The sequence below is a fragment of the Mycotypha africana genome, assembly GCF_025528875.1.
Source record: "Mycotypha africana strain NRRL 2978 chromosome Unknown BDF20scaffold_4, whole genome shotgun sequence".
NCBI classification, from domain to species: Eukaryota; Fungi; Mucoromycota; class Mucoromycetes; order Mucorales; family Mycotyphaceae; genus Mycotypha; species Mycotypha africana.
In genome coordinates this window covers 405360-427728 of record NW_026515728.1, presented here as the reverse complement: position 1 = coordinate 427728, position 22369 = coordinate 405360, and the positions used below count along the sequence as shown (strand labels likewise).

The following is a 22369-nucleotide window of genomic DNA, read 5'->3' as shown; positions in this document are numbered from 1 at the left end:
AGCTAATTTTGAGTGAATAAAGAGAAACTAGTATAATATTCTATGAACACAAGTAAGGAAAGCGGAGGAAGCCAGAAAAAAAAAAAAAAAAAAAAAAAAAAAAGAAACAGAGAATAAACCAAAACTGTCAAGTCAAAAAATAAAAAGGATAAGTGAAGGGTGGGGGATACAAAATAGGAACAAAAATGGAACAAATCTACGATTTGATGCAGCTTCCAGGAATAGGTTCTTCCTTTTCAATTGGAGTAGCAGGTGGGGTAGATGCTTCAATGACGGGCGCATTAGTAGATCTTGCGGGATGTTGATGGGAAGAAGTAATGGTGGAAGTAGCCGTGGTAGCCGTGGTATCCTTAGGAGCAGAAGTAGCAGCGGTATTACGGTTATGAGCCATATGTGCCTTCACTAAATGACCAGCAGCTAAAGCAGCACAGAGAGATAGTTCACCAGCCATAACAGAGGCACAGATAATACGCGCAAGACGACGGGCATTAGCACCAGGTTCTGTAGGATGAGGACCACGTACACCCAACATATTAAGCATAGCTTGCTGAGGAGGTAAAATAGTACCACCACCAATGGTACCTACTTCGATCGAGGGCATTGTACAAGAAATATTGAGGTCCTTTCCACCATTCACTGCTTTCATCAAGGTAATACAGTTTGAACTTTCCACATTTTGAGCAGGGTCTTGACCCGTAGCGAGATAAATAGCGGTTAAAATGTTGGCAGCATGCGCGTTGAAGCCACCCACCGAACCAGCCATGGCTGAACCGACCAAATTCTTAGAGATATTCAATTCCACAAGCGCGCTGACGCTGGTCTTGAGTACCTTTTCTACAATAGCGCCAGGAATCGTTGCTTCAGAAACCACTGATTTACCTCTGCCTTCAATCCAATTGATAGCAGCAGGCTTTTTATCCGTACAATAATTACCAGAAAGTGACACAATTTGCATATCAGGGTAGACCTCAGCAATCTTACTCATTGCCTTTTCGCAACCTTTAGAAATCATGTTCATACCCATTGCATCGCCAGTTGTTGTAGAGAAACGGATGTACATGAGACGACCAGCCAATGCAATTTTCAATTTTCGGACACGAGCAAAACGAGAAGTAGAATTAAATGCTTCGGTAATAACCTCAGCTCCTTCATTTTCGATCCATCTTTTACAATCAGCAGCACGTTTGATATTGGGAAATTCAACACAAGGTCCACGTGTCATACCATCAGCCGTGACAATAGTCACTGCACCGCCGCCAGCATTGATGGCCTTACAACCTCTAGCTGCAGAAGCAACTAAACAGCCTTCTGTCGTTGCCATAGGAATAGGGATCATAACACCATCAATATTTAAAGGACCTACACGACAATGAATAGGCAGAGAAAAAAAAAAACAATTTTAATCACCCTATATTTTTTTTGCAATCGTGTCTTTTTTTTTCCAATGAGACCATCCTTTTACCTGCAATACCCACGGGAATGGGCATATAACCAATGACATTTTCACAACAAGCACCCATTACTTTATCATAATGGTAATTCTTGAAAGGCAAAAAACTACCTTCCAACGTCTTTGTTACAGAATCACGCGAAATAAGCGCTCTACGGATTTGAACGGCGCGTTCAAAATCGCCAAGAACCTTTTCAAGAGCATAAGGAGCCAATTTACCGTTTTGCACAACAGAAATGATTTCTTCGTCTGTTAACACTTCAGGTGTACCCAATAAGCTTAAAACCTCGTCCATAGGACGAACAATGTCTGAGTGAGAAACTTGTTGTTGTTGTTGTTGTTGTTGTTGACGATGACTTTTTTTGGCGGCAGTGGGTGATGAAGAAGACACGTTGGGTGCAGCTGTTGGTCTAGCAGCTAGCACTTGCCGAGTATCTTCAAAGGGTTTTTGTAGTGGTTCCTTTTTACCGTGATTGTCCGTTTTACTTGTCGTCTTATTTGTACCTTTCCCTGCAGGTACGTCCTTGGCATACACTTTTTGCTGCTGCTTGGCAGCGTTGAAAAGGTAAGTATTCAAAAATAACGACACGCAAAGAGCAACTGCTAGCCACTTTGAAATGACAGGATGCTGGATATAAACGGCGTAGATATCAAATAAACTTTCAAACGGTTTCATGATTGAAATGTTGGATTAGGGGCTGTTCTTTCGAGATTGTTGAGAATCGTAAAAAAGGTATTACAGCATGGAATAACGGAAGAGAGGGGAAAATACTACACTACCAGTAACCTTACTGTTTCTTCTTAAAGAACTGGGTTCTGTTGTGTAAAAAAGGATAAGCTTGATAATGGAAAAGAGGACTTGACTCTTTCTATTGATAGTTAATTTTTTCTTCTATAGAAAAAAAAGAGTATAAAAATGAAGCAAAAGTGGAGCGAAAAAAGAACTCTGAAAGAAAATGCATTCCTCAAAAAAAAAGCCAATCATCTTGACGAAACAGTAATCCATGATTGGTGCGGTAACTGAAAGCTTTTATCAAATTTTTTCATACTTAATTGTCAGTGGAACCATCCGAAGCCAAGTTTAGCCATTGAGGGCTTATGCTGTATCACGTCTTATGAACGATTCTATAGCTGTCAGACATAGTGTTTATACAAAAACATTGCTTCAAATAAACGACCAGTTATGTTCTTTGAGAACAATTATTGATGTTTGTCTTCTCAATTTGTTGGTGTCAATGGAGAACTCAACAGCAAATTTTTTTGAAACATAATATAAACCTTGAAGTTTGAAAGCCAACAACACTACAGCATTGAGAAGATTGTATATTCATCAGAATGGACATACCCTCTGAAGGCGAGGAAAAGAGCCTCTCTTAACCGTCGGTCCAACTGGCAACCATGAGACGTGCTGAAACAAAACCTGAATGCGTGCTGACGGGAACACCTTCCATTGAAATAGTTCCATGGATGTTTTGCGTATACAATGCCTTTTTCATTGATACAGAACTATCTTACCTTGCTTTGATACTCTTAATTGTATCAGCTACTGACGAACCAAATGTTCGGGTCTTAAAACAAGAATAGAAATTGGGACGGTATAACCGGTCAGTTACGTGCTAAGCTAGAGTTTATCCCAGGAATGAGGCGCAACGGTTTGAGCCATTGTTTTCCAAGTGCCTGACTCATGTACCTCAGGAACGGATGTGCGAACTTTCACCAAAAGGCTTTATTAAATGTAATTGCTTATAGGATCCCGTTGCTTACAGAACAGTTCCATATTTAATAAGCTATTGTGCAGAATAATTTTTTTGTCTATATTCCAAGTGCCACACAGCACACTTGTATTCTAAGTAAAGACCATAGGGGGAACAGCTTCTTGCATAACAGACGCTGTCATACTGATATCTCGCAAATATTCTGTCGGAAACTGAACGAGATGTCCTTGTATATGATTTAACTTGTATTCTATTTGTTCGCAGGTAAAATTCCAAGGCTCCGCTATATGGTTTGGTAAAACGCGGGTTGGGTCTGGTATAAACTGACGATGCTGCTCTACGTTGTGCACTAGTAGGCAAGGAAAAAAAAAAAAAAAAAGGAAAAGGAAAAGGAAAGTTTTGTTGTATCAATGATAATGGTTGTGCGGAAGCATTGAGAAGAACGTCCACTCACCAGTGTCATCGGGAACGCAGCGAAAAACATCTCTATAGATCAATGTATTGTTTTCAGCAGTTCTATTCCAAATCTTTGAGTAAAAGTCATCTAGCAGTGGATCCATAACAATTAGATCCTCGTAAGTCATGCTCTTATAGCGCTCTGGATCAAAATGGCTTTTTTTGGCTTGTGGATAAAGGTCATGAAAATGTATGCTATTTCTGTCATTCTTCAATAATCCCAAGTGTTCTTTAAACAATTGCATACGCAGAGTCAAAGCATATTTCGCAGCTTTGTACTGTGATGTGAAACATTAGCATTCTTATTGTTCTCTATTTTTTTGGGCGTGATAAGTCAATAAAGGTTACCGGTTGGCCATTCATCCGCGACTCTATCATCTCTGAGTCTTCTATAATAGCAGCAATCTCCGAATCCCGATTTCCCAATTGTGATCTAGTTGAACAAAAAAAAAAAAAAAGCGATCAGTCACACGTAAGACTTCCACTTTGTTTCCTGATATGAATTGTTGTAAAGAATTGTACCTATCATTCAAATTAGCTGTAGGCAGCAAGGAATAAGATAAACTGTCCAATCAGTCATTTTGTCTGATATTTCATTGAATCCGTACCTGAACCGCATATGACAATTCTATCATCTACTATCATCAGTTTTGAATGTATATACACTTGCTCCGTCACAAAGTTTAGTCGTCCATCGTTATACTGCTGTTGTTCGAAAAAATCATGTTCCTGCTGTAATGGTTGCTGTGATTGCTGCTGTTGCTGCTGTGTTTGAGATAACTGTGCCGAGATTACTTGTTGTTGTAGCCATACGTCATCGTTAGAGTTACTTTGGCCCGATGATTTTGATTTCAAACCACGTTTCTTTGGTAATATTGAACGCCTGTTACTGAGGGGTAAGAAATTCGAATTGGTTGAAATAGCACTTTGTAGCGCACTGTTAGGCACGGAATCACTTGCTGGCAATAGTAAGTTTGCGTTGTTGATTTTCCCCCAATTTCTTAAACTGTAAAACCCAATGTACTTTTCTATCGGTATATTCGCCTTCCGTAACTGCTCAAATACAGAGTATTTTCCTCGAGAAATAGATCGATATTGATATTGAGCAACGGATCTGTATCATCAAAAGATGAGAATTGCGGTGACTACATTTGATATTGATTCAGCATTACCTTAAGGGCATGGTCTTTCTGTCAACCTGAACAAAATCACCTTCAAAACCTGGGGCTACAGGTATGACCACGATCACCTTGAATTTTTGATTTTCTCTATGAGCTCTTTTGATTCTTTCTACGATGGCTTGACCTATTTTATTTTTTATCAGTTTATCGTGGGGACTTGTGGTAGTAACTAACAAAAAGAAATTATAAAGGCATTAGTTTGAACGTGTAAGTTCCCTTCTTGTCCGTTTTAGTAATAAAGTTATACTCACTGAAAAATTGATTTTCAATGTAAATGAAATGTTTCGCTTTGAATATACATTCCATATAAGCATTATAAATCGAGTACTAGCAACATCACTTGCGATTAATGATGTAACCATAAGAATAACGGTACAAATTAAGAAAACCAGTTATCTATATTTACCTCTCTTGTAATGCCTAAACTCCATTCGGCACTGCTTCTCAGTAACTGAACACGACAAGAGCCTCTGAACTTTATTTCATCGGCATTTGCTACATACTCGCCTTTAGGCAAAAGAAAAGGGATGTCGGTTCTTTCTTTCGCACGATTGGACTTGATGAAATTCCAACGTTGAACAAAATGTCGTGCTATATCTCGAGCAGGCGGCCCTACCTACAAAGTAAAGCATGTAATATAAATTATTCGGATGAGATGACCAACAGGGGAGATATATATAGGTTCTGCCATCTATTTTACCATTGCCGTATGGATGTCATGCCAAGGCATTCGAGGAGCATGGTTTTTATTGATCAGCTCCATATCATATTGGCTTACTATTGTTTTCAACGTTCGTCAGTAGGTAGTTTTGTTGGATTTATTTTGTTCATCGTGAGTATTTTTGCCTTTCTTTCCCAGTACCTTTGTGAAAATCTTTCAGTCTTGGATTTGAGTAATCCTGACCGGGAAATATCTCATTTTCATCTCCAGAACAGAAATCTGTCAAAGTGTGCTGAGGTGTATCGTAACGGCTTTTTGCAAGATTTCGATAAAATGATGGGAATCAATCATAAAAATCCTTCATTTTTTTCTGTATTTGTTTTTACCCAAAACACAAATCTAAACCACCCACAAAGGCCAATCGATAATCAATCACTAATATTTTCTAAACTTTTGCCATTAGCGGAAATAAGGAAGATGGGTTGCGGCAAGTGTTCTTGAGCGTATACCTCGTGGTGAGCCCAAAACGGAGAAGCTGTCAGATTTGCATGCCTTTGTACAATGATATTTGGATGCACGTTCTGTAGCCAATCTCTTGTATGTTGTGAATCTAACGGTAAGGCAACAGATACATTTTTGTAGATGACAATGTAAATCATGACTCCCTCTGACGCTTTCCTCTTTAACAGTCTATCCAGTCTATATTCCTCGTTCCCTTTGGGAGGTCTTCTGAGGAACTAATCATGAATAAGATTCAGTCTTTTGGAACTAAAAAAGGATTTCCGTTGTTAGCTCTAATTTTTTTACCAATTGTGGACTCTTCAACAGAGAGGGCAGGGAAAAAAAAGTTACTACGCTGAATCACAACCCTTCTCAAAAAGATAGCTCTTGATCCGCCTTACCAACCACCAATCTTCTATGAAAATTTCCGACTTTGCCGACAGGATAGCTTCTATGACTGCTTCGTAATAATCTGCGTTTATTGCCATCAGTATTCAAGATTCTTTGAAAAAGTCTCTCAGGGTGTTTACTTTCTGAGTTCTTACCGTGTCCATCAATAAACCATCTCGCCTTTGCGTTCTTTCTAATGGGAGCATAGGAGCCAAATCTGTGATTCATCACCCACGGTGAATCTTTCTGCACCTTTTCCAAACTCTCTAACCATTCCTCAAAATGCTTGGTGGTTGGTGCTTTTATTTCTATTCTCCGTGTCGCATTGCTAATCGTAAAGAAATGATTTGGATGGATGGACCCAACCAAAGTAGCCGCCGCCGGAGCAAGGTTTGCTCGTGCCACTTTAAAATGTTTATCAAAAAGTAGCACATCGGAGGGCGCAGTAGAGCCTATATCTTTACAAAAGGCAATATAGGAGTCTCGTAAAATTAGCCATTCTTTCTGCCAACGATCCCAGGGAAAGTGTGTCGACGGCGGAAGCAGACGCCCTACCGTCGTACTAGCGGATGATGAGTTAGGATGGACGATGTATTCCAGGTAACCTTCTTTTCCTTTCCAGCCCATATCTTTTGAAATCGACAAGGCTCCCAGTTCCAAAAATTCGCATAGCTCGTAGTTGACGAGTAAGCTCGCATTTTGTATGAGAGTCTTCAAATAAGATTCAAGAGCATCACGACGTTTGAGGGCGACTTCGCGCCAGACACCTGCTTCTTGTTCGCGGGCAATTCGCATGGAGGTCAGTGCAGCATTCGTCAAGTGCGCCAGTTGGCTAGGAAACGAAGGGGGTGGCTCCGAAATATAACCAGAGATATATTTGAATTTCAGAGTTAAATGAAGGTTGTAAAATTCGATAATGGTGCGATGGATTACCCATCGAAGGTCACCGTACTGGAGCTCTATGCGGAAGGTCCATAACCTATGAGCAGCATTATGATCAATTTCAGAATCCGTAATGGCAATCTAGAAGAATAAAATGTATTTCAGTTTATTATCACATGTCCGTACACACTCTGCTGAATGGGTCAAGTGCTTACATTCAATGCATCGAACAATATGGGCGGCTGTAGTATAGATGGAAAAAAGTAGAGACATATATTTGAGAATGATTTGTTGGATGCATCATTTTATCAAGCTTGTACAGAAAAAAAAAAAAAAAGATTTTCTTACTGCTTTTCGTCCGTGTTCGTCTTTGCACATCAATGAAAGATACCCTGGAATGAATGCTGACGGATAATAAGGTGCTAATGGCTGTTTCGATAAAAGATGGGGTGCGACACTTGATCTTCGCCGGTGATGGCCGAAGCTGTTGACGACTTTTATTTTTTCAAATGTTCTTGACCACTGAAGTTTTGCTTTATTGCTTGCATCTACGGGTATAACATGGAGGTGATCAGTACAAGGGGGCTATGGAACCCAATTGACATAACGATAAGCGAGGGTGTTTTACTTTGTGGAGTCTCATGAGACTGTTGAGATTGAGTCATGGCCTCAGGACTGTCGGTCAGGAGAATACCCTGAGGACGGCTTTCCATCACCGGGATACGATGTTTACTGCAGATGCTATTGATACTACCTGCGGATTTCTTTTTTGTCACGGCTATTGTCACCCCTGGATGAATACTTAGCGGGTGCAGTGCCTGCCAATCGTTGCCATCCGGGCCACCTACGTTGCTGCTGCTGCTGCTGCTATCATCGGTTGATAAAGAAGTAGCAGCGTCAAAGGCAAAAGGATTCTCAAAAAATCTCGTTTTGGAACAAGGTCCCTCTTCTTCAGCCCTTGTATTGCCTTCGATCGCCACCTCTTCAACCGTTGGCAATGTGACGTCTTCAGAAACGACGACGACTTCATCGCCTATTTCTTTGCTGTCGCCGAAGGGTCTTTGCAGCATCAACGAACTCTCAAAGTCTGAACTAGTGAGAGTGTTTGGATGATAACTGGTGGCAACATTATCTGTTGCTTCATGGAGGGTTCCTAGCAGATTGGGAGGCCTATTACTGTCCGAAGCGTCGTCCTTTTGAACAGTCATGGACATTTTGCGTAGAATGGAATGCCATTTACTCGCTGTTGGATGCTTGGAACTTGCCTCGTTCGTTTTCGATTCTTCCTGCTGTTGGTTCAAGCGTTTTGGAATCATACTTCGTCGTCGTGAGTGCTCTTCAAAGAAGTCACTGTCGTTATCTTTGTCGGATTCGCAGAGCTCGTCACTATCAAGGACCTGTTTGATAAACTCCATATTGTTAGTGATAGGATGTGACATTCTGCAATTTTTTCGCTAAATTGAACAAAATGAAAGGATAGACAAAGAAATGCAATCCAATAATTTTGCACTTGGGGAACAATTTTAAAGGTACACAAAAAGGGCAAGCTGCAGACCTTTCTTTCCTGAGTCACATTAGAGGATGGCATTACCATGGTAAACTGATAATTTCCATTTATGAAAGTGTGCAACAACAACAAAGATTTTTCGCAGGCAATTGTAAATTCATTTCATGAGCAAATATAGAGTGTCTATTGCAAAGGCATGCTTTTCATAAGCATAGAAACAGAAATGCCTGAGTGTGGAGCTAACTTTAGAAGAGTATGCTGGATAGAGATTGAGGACAATTTTGCACTTATGGAGTCCTGTTTATAGGCTATTCTAGGCTCAAACGTTGCCTTTTCTTTGGGCTTTGTGTCTACGTTAATATAACCAACACAACCATTTTTACAATCAAAGGACACATCTATAAGTATAAAGATGATCTCGATCAGGTTAAAAGTAAGCGCGAACATAATAGATTTACAAGTGTAGCTCATTGATAACGCAGGCGTTTTAAGGTGGATCATTAGAATGCAGTGCGTGCATCTTCGGTCGCTTCACACGAGCCGCTACTGTCGTTCTTTAGCTATTTTGCTTGTTTTTAGTCGTTTTTTTCTCATCCAAGCTCTACAGAACCATGCCATATAGGTGCAATTTTGTAACAGAAAATTGCGATACATCCATAGTTAAGAGTCGATAGAAACACATACTGATACCTAGCATTTTTTTGTAAGTCAGCGAGAATACAGTATTGTGAGTCATTTACATAGAATACAACTGGACAAGTAGCTCACATGGCAGCTAAGGAAAATATATGTAATCCTTCTGGGCCGATCACACGATGGAGCTTACTGTAACAAATGCGTGCAAAAAGAGGCGGGCCTCAGATGTTTACTACAAGTGTCCAAATGTAAAAAGTAACTAGTCCGAAAATAATGACTTGAATTTTCTGAATTCTCAATCAAAATATCCAATTTTGTGTACAAAAAAGTAGTATATACAAGGAACTCAATTTCTTTCCCCGCTGCCTACTTTTAGCAAATGGTCTGTTTTTCTTTTTCGTTCCCGCAATAACTATAATCCGAAGAAGGTTGGGTTCTTCGTCTTACGTAAAATATGTAGTGGAAGACGATCAATGTCATGTCTTTCTACTACATTAGCAGTGAGTCATATTGTAATCAGATTGAGAAACAACGTGCCTTCTTGAGAAGTTTTCATCTTTTTTTCACAAACACACATTTTATGAAAGAAGATGACGCGATTGGTGATTGTTTTCGTTCCCATTCGGAAGTAAAGCGTCTGATGTGAGCAAGTACAGATCTACTTCACTTCCTCTCATTAAAAAGAAAGGTGGGCTAGAATACTTTGAAAGAAAACGAGCGCTCACATCTCAAGCTTGTAACTCTACGTTCTACATTTCTCAATTATTATTGCAGCAGAACAATCGTATACTACAGCAGAGTAACATTTTGAGGCAGTTGCTTGAATCAACAATATAGACAAACAATAACAAGCCCAAAATAAAAGGGTCCAATATGTTTTTTCCCAGATGGACGAACCAGCATAAGCGTTATGTAATCAACGCTAGAAGAAAGGGAAAGAAATCCGCCGAGAAAACCAGGTTCTGTGCTACGAATGGCAAGCCGGAATTATACCATATTTGACTCTTATCTTTTAACTTTTTTTGTATTACCGTGTTATCAACGTATTTATCTTACACAAATTTAACAAAGGTGCGAAAAGACAAATTATGAAGAGCAGATTAATGAGTTCTAGAAATATTTTTAAAAGATTGCATCAGAAACGTCATGTTGTTACTAAAATTAAAAAAAAAGAACTGCATTACGTAAACAAAGCTGAACAAATGGCGGAAACGTAAAATAACATCATTCGACTGCAAATTCAAGCTGATTCTCGATCATCGTCTTTGCAGCTTAGGGCATTTTTTGATTTGCATTTTACCACATCTTCATTCAGTAGCATTCAAACATCTGCTTATAATGCCAAGTTATTCCTATACAGATTCATCCTTATTTAAAGTGATTGAAGTACTCAGGACTGATGAAAGGACAGCAGGGATGTGCTGAAGAGATAGAAAAGGATCTAAACTAGCTGCGGCGGAAGTGAATTGAATAAAGAACGAATCAAGAAATTAAAAAAAAATTTTTAATCCAAAGAAAACTTTTTTTTTTTGTGTTATTCAAGAGTGATGATGAAGACAGAAAGTGATATAGTGTATATGTAAAGATATAGAGATAAGAGATATATATATATAATTATACGAAAGGGAGGGTATAGTATATATATACATATACAAGAATCCCATCATCAAGCCATGGAAGGCACGCGTTCGATGGTGGATAATGCATCAGAATAATTACTTGCAGAAGAATAACCATCTTCAGGTTCTGAGGGCGGTGTCAATGGTTGATGGAGAGAGGACGATAACGACGCTGAAGAGGTGGATGAGGAAGCAGTGGCAGTTGTCGAATCATCATAATTAGGAGCCCTTGGCAGTTCCTTCAGTGTTGATTTATAACTTGGTGGTTCTTCGACTTGTTCATAAGAGGGTGGTGCAGCTACTGTCTTTTCATTCAAGATATGTTCACGAGAAGTAACGACTAAGGGAACTTCCAACGTGCAGAGGGTCAACTTGGGTTCGTTAGGATCTTTGTTGCCGTGATGATGATGATGATAGTCTTTAAATTTGTAGAGTTTAGAGTGGCGTCTGGAGGGTTTGATGGTGGGTATATTCATGCCATTCATGGTGATATCGTCAGTAGGGATGGTGTTTGCGTTATTATTATTATTAGTAGTAGTAGTAGCGATATTATTGTTGTGGGAACGTCCAAGGGTAAAGATGGAGACAAGGGAAGAAGTGGAAGAGGACCGGCTCATTGCTGGCCGCGACTGAGGATCGAAATCAGGAGAACCTGGTGTTGAAGGTGGTGGGGTGGTGGAGGGACTAGAGAAGGGTGTTTTCACGTCTGAAGTGTGTCCTCGATCATCTTCTGAGGCAGATGCCCACTCAGACTCTGTCGCTTCCGTCTCATAATTTACCTCGCTGTCGTCTTCGTCTGTGCAGGTGTCTTCCACCATGATGTTGATCACTAGAGCATGCGTCACTTTCAGTAATCGACTGTTCATATCCGCATTCACTCTAGGACATAAGCGGAACAAAGCATTATAATCCGCCTTTTCCTTAGGATCATAATCAGGCGATTGATTGGGATAGAAAGTGCTGTAGCCTAAAGGAAATAGATTGTCGGTTTTACTGAGCACTGTGTTGGCATTGGAATCAGTTGTTCGATATTGAACACGTTCCCTTAACGCAGTCGTGACAGTTCGTATAGACTGTGTCTCTGGCCGTGTGAGTTGCATCGTCAAATTTAAACGAATCAAGCCACCTTCACGGTAACTGATGGTAGGCGCTGCAGCTGTGTAGTATAACTTATTGGTGTGGTGTCTACCTTCGTACGTTTCACGCAATTCGGCAATGGGCGTCTGCTCATTCAACAAACAGCGCTTGATGGGAATATCACGGGAAGCATAGATATCACTGGCAAACATAGGTCGATAAATGGATGCTTGTAATCGATAACGCACATATCCTCTTTTGCCGCGGAAACTGGCAGGTACGCTAGCAGGCAGATCAAAGCTGAAAGGATAGATGTACTGACCTGGTGTGAGAATGTGCGTACGACCATCGTCGCCCAAAAAATGCAGGTCCTTTGAATACACTGTTCGACTTTCAACGGCGTCTGTAGTAGCCACACTGTAACCGCTTCCCTTAAGGTTGACTTTACAACGTCCTTCAAGCCAAACAATCAATCTTCGCACCTTAATAGTCTTATTGACTTTGACAATACAGTTGCCCATGACAGCACAACCTTCTGACACATCATGAGCAACACCTCTTAAAACTCCAGTGAAGGACGGGTCTAATGCCAAGATGATCGTCGCATCATCTTTGCTGGATGGCTTCAAGTGCGGCATATTACTATCTATATTTGTTGTCTGATCTGCTTTTTAATCAATCGACTTGGTATAATGTGGAAAAAATGAAACTATAGAAAAAGAAAAGAAAGAAAGAGAGAGAAAGAAAGACAGAGATAAAGAGATAAGAGATTTAAAACAGGAAGAAAGGAGGGAGAAGAAACAAAAAAAACTGACACGGACTCATTTATAAGATTACTGGAATTTCAAAGACCGCTTGAGTGAAGCTTTTCATGTCTATGTGCAAAAATTTTTTTTTTCGTTCTTCATTCTGCTCGAAACACAACAAATAAATAATGATACGCATCAATTCGATAAGCACGGACTGATATGCGTCCCTGTGTAGCGCTGCTTTCAAACTCAGCTTAGGGAGAGATTTGCCGTATTTGTCAACCGTTTTAGGAATAAGGGCCCTTTTTTTTTCAATTACATCTGGACATTTAAGGGAATTTCTGTGTTTGACTTACCCTTTGGCAATAAAAAATTGAAAAAATCTGTGTTGCAATAAACAAATGCAGTCAAAACTATTTTGGGTTATCCCAACCTGCAGAGATCTTACTGATCAAAAAGGACAGAAAAGGAATCGATATCATGGGGCTTCATTGATAATACAGGTACTGCGATGAGGAATGTCTGTGCATTGTACACGTTTCTAATAATCTAAAACCCAAGCATTTATTTGAAGACATAGGCACATGGTGATGAAAGGTCTTTTTGGTTTGATAAACGAAAGAGAGCGTTATCAAATTCTTTCTTTTTAGGTTAGCGGAAGGATAGTTGACATTTTAAGACACCGTCCCGTGCCTTCGCAGCAAAAGTACTAATTTCTAATCTTGAGCAATGGATAAAGACGAAAAATTACTGCACGATGATCAGGAACATGATTCAAATAAAGTATGGGTTTTATTCTACAAATGGGCGTCCAGACCCAGAATCTTATTTTTCCAAGCCTTTTTAACACAGCAGTTTATCGCAGTAAATGACAGATTTACATACAGAAAGTTAACTCCATAAAATTATCATTATTTACTATATGCTGTCAAAAGCTAATACAATGAAAAACACATGAAGCTTTCTCTAGAAAAAAGTCATTTAGTAAAACACGCTTTTTTCTTATTTGTTCATCGGACGCAAGCAAAGATGGATAAGGCTCAGCGATGTGCAATTTGCTGATAGGCACAGAGTTGCTGTCTAAAAAGATATGTGTTATCTTGGCACTATTTCGGAAAAGCACGCTAGAGGATCTCATAGTAATACTTTGCCCGCGATTATTCTTGTAAAACACAGATGTGTATGTATATATATATATATATGTATACAAGATCGTTTCCTACTCTCCTTTGTAAAAGGAATCGACCATAGTGCAAAAGTATCAGTGTGTTATTTTTCGCAGCAGTGATTTTCTTTTCGTGTCGGAGAAACGATACCCCAGTTTCCAGATCAGTTTTCGTGATAAAACTGCATGTCCAAAATGGAAGCGTTTTATTGGAGGCAAAATGTTCATAGAAAAGAAAGGGGGGATGGTTAAGGAAGTCTTCATGAACGTGCGTCTCCGTTGGTTATCGTCCAAGATCGATAAGCAGGGAGAAGTAGGCATGGCTAATTTCTTTTGGTTGTTTCTCGGAAATGGATCTACGTCTTACATACCGGGTTGCGCTTGACTTGGGTTTCTGATGATCACCTTTGGGATTATGCACCAATTCTTATGATCTTTGCCCATTCCGCCGCTCATCACGCACACTTTGAAGAGAAATTGAAACTCCCTGATACACTAATCCTGCTGTCAAACGTTGGCCTTATTCTTTTTTTTTCTGTCGAGGAAAAGAAGTATCAAAGACCAACAAAAAGGGGGTTGCTGTTGCTGCAAGAATCAAAAATTACACGATTTGTGTCAGTTTCATCTGTTAGTTTCTGCTTCCATTCATAGGAAAGCACAAGGAAATCAGGAAAGCTTTAGAAAAGACAAGTCACACTCGCTATCCTGCTGCTTTGTTTCCTCCATAAGGAAATAAAGACATACAGGGAAACCTTTTCTTTTTTTGTGCTATAGATGGACGCATAAAAACACCTACATGGTTGCAGTTGGGTTGCATATTCTATTGATTAGGATAAAACCCGACTATAACTTTGGGAGAAGGACCTTTTTAGCTGTCTACTGGTTCAGTAGATATTGTTACTGTATGGAATCAAATAATTAAACTTTTGACACTAATGATAACAAGGTCTAGTGAGTTACAGTCCTTTTCTCTTCTCCAAGAAAGGGATATGATGACAAATATAGTCTTGTTTATAGATCTGCAAATATCGAACGGCGCGCTTGTACAGCCTCAACATTTCTTACTCCTTCTTTTCGTGCGCGAAAGAACAAATATAGGAACCAGAGAAGAAGCAGGTATTGAAACAAAGCAAAACTTTATTTTCATAAACTCATTTCTCGTTGGATACAACAGCAAACTGCATTATTCTTAGAGACACTCCTATTACAAGACTCACGTTGTTAATGACAACCGTCAAGCTAAGTAGTAAATGCGATAAACGAGAGCGGTTCTTTGAACCTATTATATACTATTTTATTGAAGTTTTCAATGAAGTGCGGGCGTATGGAGTGGATGGGTATGCTTGGTATGTTTAAACTTTTCTGTTAACACCTTTAGAGAGAGAAAGAGCGTGTAAGTGATTCCCTGAGGAAAAAAGCAAAAAAATATGTGCTGTGTGCGTAAGATGCCTTTGTAAATGAATAAAGTAGTTGTATGTGGTTTGTGTATGTGTGTCTGTATGTATTACTTGTAGAGAAAATATTATATAAGTGCATCAACAAAATCTGCTATAGTCCGTATTTCTTCTTTTTTTTTTAAAAAAAAGAGAAAATATAAAAAAAGGGGGCTGGATTGGAGACAAATGCGGGGAAAAAAATGATATTATAAGCATCTTCAGTTTGATGGATCAAACCAAGGACTATCGCCACCTTCTGAAGGATTCTGAGGGGATGCCAAGTTTTGTAGTTGCCACAATAATAACATAATCGTCGCGGAAATAGTGGCCGCTACAAATATGGCCGCTGTTGTGGTTTGTATGCATGGTGAATGCCGTCGAACAAACCTCTTTATGCTATATGTTGCTCTTGCAAAATAACCTTGGTTTTCATACTGTTGTTGGTGTTCTATGCTTGAGTAAATCGTATAAGAGGATTGCGAGGGTATATTGTTGTACAGTGACTCATACGTGGGTGGATCTTTAGGAATGAGAACATCAGTTGACGACATGGCAACTGCAAAATGAGACGAAAAAAAAAAAGAGGAAATTTTGTTTGGACCGAAAACGAATGACCCGCTATCACAACAGTTCGATAGGAAAATTAAAGCAACCAATTAGATGTCAAGATTGGCCATAATGTATTTGTTTCATACAATTGCGCGCACTTCTGACAGTTCACAAAATAAAATTCAGGAATAAAATCATGTTAGGTCAAAATGCAATAAATATTTTTAACACTGGCAAACGTATATAAGAGAAGACAAAAGAGAGCTTTGTCCTTTTTTTGCAGTTTACGCATAGTATACGTTTTGATTCTTCTCTATTTTTATTCTCCTACGACGTATGCGCTATCTTGAATTATTTTTTTGCTTGGCGTTAGCAGTAGCCGTGTCTGCGGCCCAGTCGTTACCATCTCAGCAGCCATCTTCCCTTTGTTCCCCCTCTGCAACGGAGTATTTCAAAGATGAGATAAACTATTCGCTTACACTTCAACAAATGATTGATGAGGCTGAAAGCTTACAGTAAGTCCACAACAGTGTTAATAGAAACAGTTCAAGGAGCATTCTTCGTAAGCTAAGTATGACCGTCTTGAATAGAAATCCTGTTGTCTATTTACCGCCTGGTATTTTTACTTTGGATCCTGCAACGCCTATTATCCTTAAACGGGGCGTCTCTTTGAAAGGTGATCCAAATATGCCCAGTATCTTATCGGTGCGTACTGGTATCAATGACACAGGCTCTATTGAAGGTAACATACACACATACACACATACACACATAGATCTCTTCTCATATAGAATATCTTTTTCTCATTGCTGATCACAGTCTCTGAAGATAATGGATCTTGGTCAATTGAAGATATTGTGTTTGACAATGTCAACATCATTGTTGCCGAGAACCAAAACGAAGATAATGCAGCCGTTCTAGGTAACTTATTCTTCAACGGTGGTCGAGGCTCTGTCATTGCTAAGAACGGCGGAAACTTACTCATTGGTGAGTATACTCTTAAGCTTGCTGCTTGAAACTTGTTTCGATTCTTGTCTTGACTAAAAACGCTCGCTTTGTCTCTATCATTTGGATGAATACTAGATGGCAACATTTTTTTGCGTGATGAGCCCCATGCTGGTACAGAGCTTATACCAAACTATAACACAACAAGTAAATTAAAGTGATTTTCCCAAGCCGGATCTACCGTGACATTATCTCATTTCATAAACTCTGTTATTGATAATAGATACAGGCATTCTCTTCCATACCCAAAAAAACAGTATCATTTCGAATAATATCTTTGGGTAGGGTTATCACCGTCGACTGTACCCTTATTCATCACACTAACCTATACGTTATTTCTATCTCCATGTAGCATGGATCTTCGTAAACTTGACGAGTTGGAACCTGTTATCAACCCACAGTTGGCACGACCCATGAGAAACCTCAGGTTCATGCATGAGTGCTTGAATAAGTTTGATTTAGCTGACGAACAAGGTTACATTGCCTCAGGCATTCAAATGTACTCGACCCTAGACATTACTATTGCGCAAAACATTCTGGTAATATTGTGCATCAAAAGAGCCGTGTGATATACTTTGCTAAGTCTCTTTATGACGAATGTTAAAAAATGGTTAGAATGCTACATTTCCTGATACCAAGCCCATTGCTCAAGACCACGGTATTAGCGTTGTCGGTTGCAATCGAACGAATATCTTGCAGAATTTCTTTGCTGGTTGGCAAGTGGGCGATTTTGGTGGTGGTGTTCGATTTACTTCTACGGTAATACATACTGTGCATGGAAACGGAGGCCAAAGCGCTGACAATTCTTTTTTTTTTTTTTTAAATGCATACAAATGTATTATCTTTATTCATAGGTTGACGCTTATGTTATTTCAAATTACTTTGCTAATGCCGGTGTCTACATGTACGCTGCTGCTCATGCTGACTACTTACAAGTCAGCAATATAGTTGTTTACAACAACTTTTTGTACAAGTTCCTTGGCGAAGACGTGGCACCTGTGGCCGAAGAGCAGAAAGGCTGGCTTTATGAAGGCATCACCTTTTTCGATTTCTACACTGCTCGTTTGAATTATACCATTCGTCCTCCCATTTGGAATGAAAGCGTTCCTATCTCACCTTTAGGCAGTCATATCGTTATCAGTAGTAACAAGTTTGGTGCTGTAGAAAACTTAGCACCCGACATCATCAACTTGGGTAACCTAAACCCTCAAGAGGCTTTTGTGGATCCAAAAAATTGCTATGTCACCGAACCTTTCAATGAAGAAGACGAAGACGAACAGCGCCTTGTCCATTCAGTACCTATCGTTTGGCGTCAACTATTTCACAAAGACCGAACGACAAAGTTTGGTAGCTTTGTTCCACAGGTAACTGTTTTGGTTTTTGGTTTTTCTTTCTTATATTCTGCCTATACAAACTATTTTTTTTTTTTTTTTTTTTTTTTTGGTAGAAAACCGTGGATTATGTTACATCCGATCTCCATAATCAAATTCCACCTCATTGGCGTCAATTGCCGATTCCTCAATTCTGGAAGGGCTTCACTCTTAGAAATGATACTGTGCCCATGTTTAATCCTGATACTGCATGTACTCGTAATGCAGCACCTTTGGCTTAATTGCTTCATTATCTATCTATTTAACTTATGCTATTCAGGCAAAACAAAATAAACGATATTGAGAAACGATGTACTTTGCTCAATCGTAATTCTAGAACCATTCTAACAGACGAAAATTGGTCTGGACCCCTTCAAATGGTGGATTAGGAGGGCTTAGTAATGTCACAGAAAAAAAAAAAAAAAAAAAAAAAGAAAGCAAGGAAAGGAAGCACATGTGCAAGCGTAACAATAAATCGCCAGTGAACAGGCCAGATGTTTTTCGAATATATAATTGTCAGGCACTTGATTGTTTCTCTAATGCTTTCTTTATTCTATTCATTTTAATATGTAAAGAGGTTCTAGTTTATTAAACAAGCCATTGGTATTATCTTTTACGTTTGATAGTGAATGCGTCATTAAATCATATATCTAAGAATAGAAATATCAACACCAAACCCTTTCTAGACTCTCGGGGGAGTTTTTTTAGTGTATTTTTTTTTTTTCGAATTCTTCCTCTTACTTTCTGGGGTACCCGACCAGATTGATCTCTGGTAAGTGATCGAGCCATGATTTCATTTTAGTTAACGTCAAAGCCGTTGGCGTGCTCTCTCCGATAGGTATACAAAAGTAGCACCGTTAGGGGAACAAATATCTTCCAAGCTTCAATTTATCACCTTCAGTTACTCAGTTGACTGCTTTTTTGAGATACTAGTAACCCAGTTTTGCTCGGTGTCAAAAGGAAAATGGAAACACTGAGAGAATGAAAAGGTTAAGGTATATGAATTAGAATTTCGTAAATGACGAGTTGACAAAAACGGTAGTGGACTTCTTAAACAGCGGATGGAGGCCGAAAGAACCATGTAAAATTACGAATGCCTTTTATCTCTTGCTTACTATTCATACAACTCAAACACCGCACAAGAATATTATTTCCTTAACTACCCACCATTTGCTACAAACGTTACGTCGATTAAGAGGTCGTCAAAATAAAAAAAACAAACTTGGTAACTGTATTAGTTAAAGCGATGAGTATGAACTTATTCTGTAAGATCAAGTGAGTTATATTACTATGAAGAAGTGTTTATGATCTACAACATTCGTGTAGAAGGAAGCAATTAAACTGTGGCATTCAATGATTTGTTATGGTTGGGTCAAGCATGCTGAAGCCTTTTGCAAACGGAAAAGGGTTCATGATAGTCTCAATTCTTAACGTGTCACCAAAAGATGAACCATCCACATTTGCACCTTATTTCGTTGAGAAAGTATTGTAAAACATCTTAAAAAGAAAGTTAACATTGTTCAAATTGGAAGATCAATGTTGTTTGCAAAAGATATGGCATCCGGCCAATAAATTTGGTCTTACTGATCAAACATGGTATTACCGTTGACCCGCTCTTTGCCACATCTTATTTGAATCCAACATAACAAAGAACGTCCTCCGCCCGCCTCTAAGTCAACAGTTTTATTGACTGGTTACCTGCTTCCCTAAAATTACAGCCATAGCCACCTTTCCCTTTTACACTTAAAGCCAAAGGGATCTTTAGCTCTGTATAACCATTTGTATCTTCTCCGGGCAATTTAGATAAGTTTAGATATCTCGTGTCCATTATTGGGGTTTCAAAAATTTATCATAAACGTACATACATTTCTGTTTTACTTGTACTTCCCTAGTTGTAGTCACTCATTCAAAAGTTTATCAACTAAGTCATCTTCGAACCCAGCAATATCACAAACTTGAATAGCTGAAGAGGATGAATGGAAGGTTACGAAATAGTGAATGAAACTTTCGACAACGGCGAATTGTAAAGGGAGCAACAGTGAATTTCACTACTATTCAAAACAGTGAATTGATGCTCGAAGAATTGTAGCTCTTACTAGAACCGAACTGTAATCGCTTTCTCCTGGTATTATTTAGAGGTCTTTTAACTCGGGGTATATGTTTCGGCTTTTTTTCATTATTCTTTTCTGTCTGTAAGAATCGTGCTTTCCTCCTTATTTGACAGGTACAGTTTGTAATGGGTGCTTGGAATTGCGTTTGAAGATATGTTGATACATACAATTGGCCTCATCAAAGATGATCCCAATGCTGAATATCCTGACGCTGATATAGGTTTTTCTTACTGCATATACTTGCAATTGCAATTCCTTCCCGTAGCATAGTGCTTCATACTCTGAATAATCGTCTCTTAACCAGATTTAATAATTTAATATTACCATTAACAATGAATTCTTTCGGCTTTTTCTTAATTTTTTGACAGGAAACGGTGTACAACTCTAAACGATTATGGTAATATTGTAATAAAGAAAACTTTTTTTTTTTTTGTTTTTTTTTTCTTCGGTATGCCGGTTACCTAATCTTCAAAGAAAGCATCCGTTTTTTATTGTCGCGGATAACGCCATCCGAGAATCGAAAGACAGGAGAAGTGTCTATTATGAGATTGAGGACCAGCAATTGTGTATCCTTAGTAAATGATATACCAAACTAAAAAGGTCTATCTTCTCAAGAACGGGGGACCTGAACCATTTTTTTTTTTCTTTTCCGAGGCGGCCGATGATTTGCTGGGACTTGGAGCCATCTATATCTATGATTGAAAAGAGGCATCATAATGGGTGGGTAAGGGGAGGGTTGGGGGTGGGGGTGGTTACGGTGTGGGGAAACAGACCCAAAGTATAGATCTATCTATGGATATAGACGTTTCCAAACAATGGAATTTTTTTTTATCTTTGCCATTACTGGACAAATCCAAACCCCCGCTTCTCATAAAGTCTTCATGTCTTCTTTGTAACACCCACACAGGAAATGAAGTGAAAGAAAGGGTAAGAAACACAAATTAGCAGCAGAAAAAAAAAAAGATATTTTTATATAAAAAGGACTCGATATTTTGTACTCTATTACACTTTATATTATACACATCTCTTTCTAAATAGTCGCAGGTCGTCTTTTATTTATTCATCTTTTGTTCTTTTTTTTTTTTTTTTTTTTTCCTGTTATCTCTACTTCTTGCTTTCTCTTTGTCTGTATTTCATTCTTACTCATACACATCTTATTCAATCAAAATGCAGTTTCAATTCATCTTCACTATCTTTTCTGCTGTTATTGCTTTGAGCACTCTTGTTGCCGCTTCCCCTAACGCCTCTTCTGAAGGTTCTAGTACCAATCACTTGGCCAAGAGAAAGACTTATACCGGTACAGCTACTTGGTACAAGCCTGCTACTGAAGGTGGTCCTCATGCTGCTTGTAATGGCGCTTATATTGATGATTACTCTCGTATCGTCGCTCTCAACGCTGAACAATATGGCAATATGAATGGCAAGAGTAAATATTGCCACAAGAAGATCCGTATTAAGGGCCCTAAAGGCTCAGCTACTGCCACTATCCTAGACGCGTGCCCTGGTTGTTCCTACGGTGATTTAGATCTCACACCTGTACTTTTCAAAAAGATTGTAGGAGATATGAACAAAGGTATCGGCAAAATCCACTGGAACTTCGTCTAAGGCCAATAGAGAAGGTTTTCTGGAGAATAGATACAGGAGATGCCATTGCTATTTTTCTCCATTCCTTTCCACCAACGCTATTATTTGTACACTATTTACATACAACTTTTCTGTATTATTATCATCTATGACAAGATATTAAATAGGGCACCGGTATGCCAAAATTAACCTGCATTTTTGCTGTTGCCTTTACAGAATGGCATACATGTCTGTTTCCTTTCTACAATTTTTCCTTCAGGACAGTGCAATCAGTGATGAATATATAGACTGGTATACAGATGGTATTCAAAAGCACAGACCATGA

General features: G+C 39.0%; 6 protein-coding genes across 6 annotated transcripts; 2 read left to right on the top strand and 4 right to left on the bottom strand.

Moving 5' to 3' along the window:
- Positions 1-84: 84 nt before the first annotated feature.
- Positions 85-2425, bottom strand: BDF20DRAFT_862996 (3-hydroxy-3-methylglutaryl-coenzyme A reductase). The gene is made up of 2 exons (XM_053080641.1): positions 1463-2425; positions 85-1359 (listed from the first exon to the last, which is right to left on the bottom strand). The coding sequence occupies exons 1-2, from the start codon at positions 2124-2126 to the stop codon at positions 197-199; spliced, it is 1827 nt and encodes a 608-aa protein (XP_052936970.1). The 5' UTR covers positions 2127-2425; the 3' UTR covers positions 85-196.
- An 871-nt stretch (positions 2426-3296) lies between these two features.
- On the bottom strand, positions 3297-8675 carry BDF20DRAFT_911999 (uncharacterized protein; the record flags this gene model as incomplete). Its single annotated transcript, XM_053083905.1, has 18 exons — positions 3297-3514; positions 3620-3899; positions 3970-4054; positions 4144-4159; positions 4230-4735; positions 4794-4971; positions 5054-5129; positions 5209-5418; positions 5503-5579; positions 5665-5774; positions 5850-5908; positions 5973-6200; positions 6271-6282; positions 6366-6436; positions 6510-7377; positions 7452-7478; positions 7585-7784; positions 7865-8675. The coding sequence occupies 18 exons, from the start codon at positions 8673-8675 to the stop codon at positions 3297-3299; spliced, it is 4032 nt and encodes a 1343-aa protein (XP_052936969.1).
- A 2233-nt stretch (positions 8676-10908) lies between these two features.
- On the bottom strand, positions 10909-12864 carry BDF20DRAFT_862954 (uncharacterized protein). The gene has a single exon (XM_053080640.1). The coding sequence runs from the start codon at positions 12711-12713 to the stop codon at positions 11046-11048; it is 1668 nt and encodes a 555-aa protein (XP_052936968.1). The 5' UTR covers positions 12714-12864; the 3' UTR covers positions 10909-11045.
- Positions 12865-15643: 2779 nt separating this feature from the next.
- BDF20DRAFT_911997 (uncharacterized protein) lies at positions 15644-15976 on the bottom strand (the record flags this gene model as incomplete). The annotated part of the gene is made up of 1 exon (XM_053083904.1): positions 15644-15976. The coding sequence occupies one exon, from the start codon at positions 15974-15976 to the stop codon at positions 15644-15646; it is 333 nt and encodes a 110-aa protein (XP_052936967.1).
- Positions 15977-16310: 334 nt separating this feature from the next.
- On the top strand, positions 16311-18591 carry BDF20DRAFT_911996 (uncharacterized protein; the record flags this gene model as incomplete). The annotated part of the gene is made up of 9 exons (XM_053083903.1): positions 16311-16489; positions 16565-16716; positions 16794-16961; positions 17058-17126; positions 17203-17260; positions 17332-17518; positions 17595-17738; positions 17834-18343; positions 18427-18591. 9 exons carry the CDS (start codon positions 16311-16313, stop codon positions 18589-18591), a joined length of 1632 nt encoding a protein of 543 aa, XP_052936966.1.
- Positions 18592-21627: 3036 nt separating this feature from the next.
- Positions 21628-22065, top strand: BDF20DRAFT_818409 (RlpA-like double-psi beta-barrel-protein domain-containing protein-containing protein; the record flags this gene model as incomplete). The annotated part of the gene is made up of 1 exon (XM_053077360.1): positions 21628-22065. The coding sequence occupies one exon, from the start codon at positions 21628-21630 to the stop codon at positions 22063-22065; it is 438 nt and encodes a 145-aa protein (XP_052936965.1).
- Positions 22066-22369: the final 304 nt, after the last annotated feature.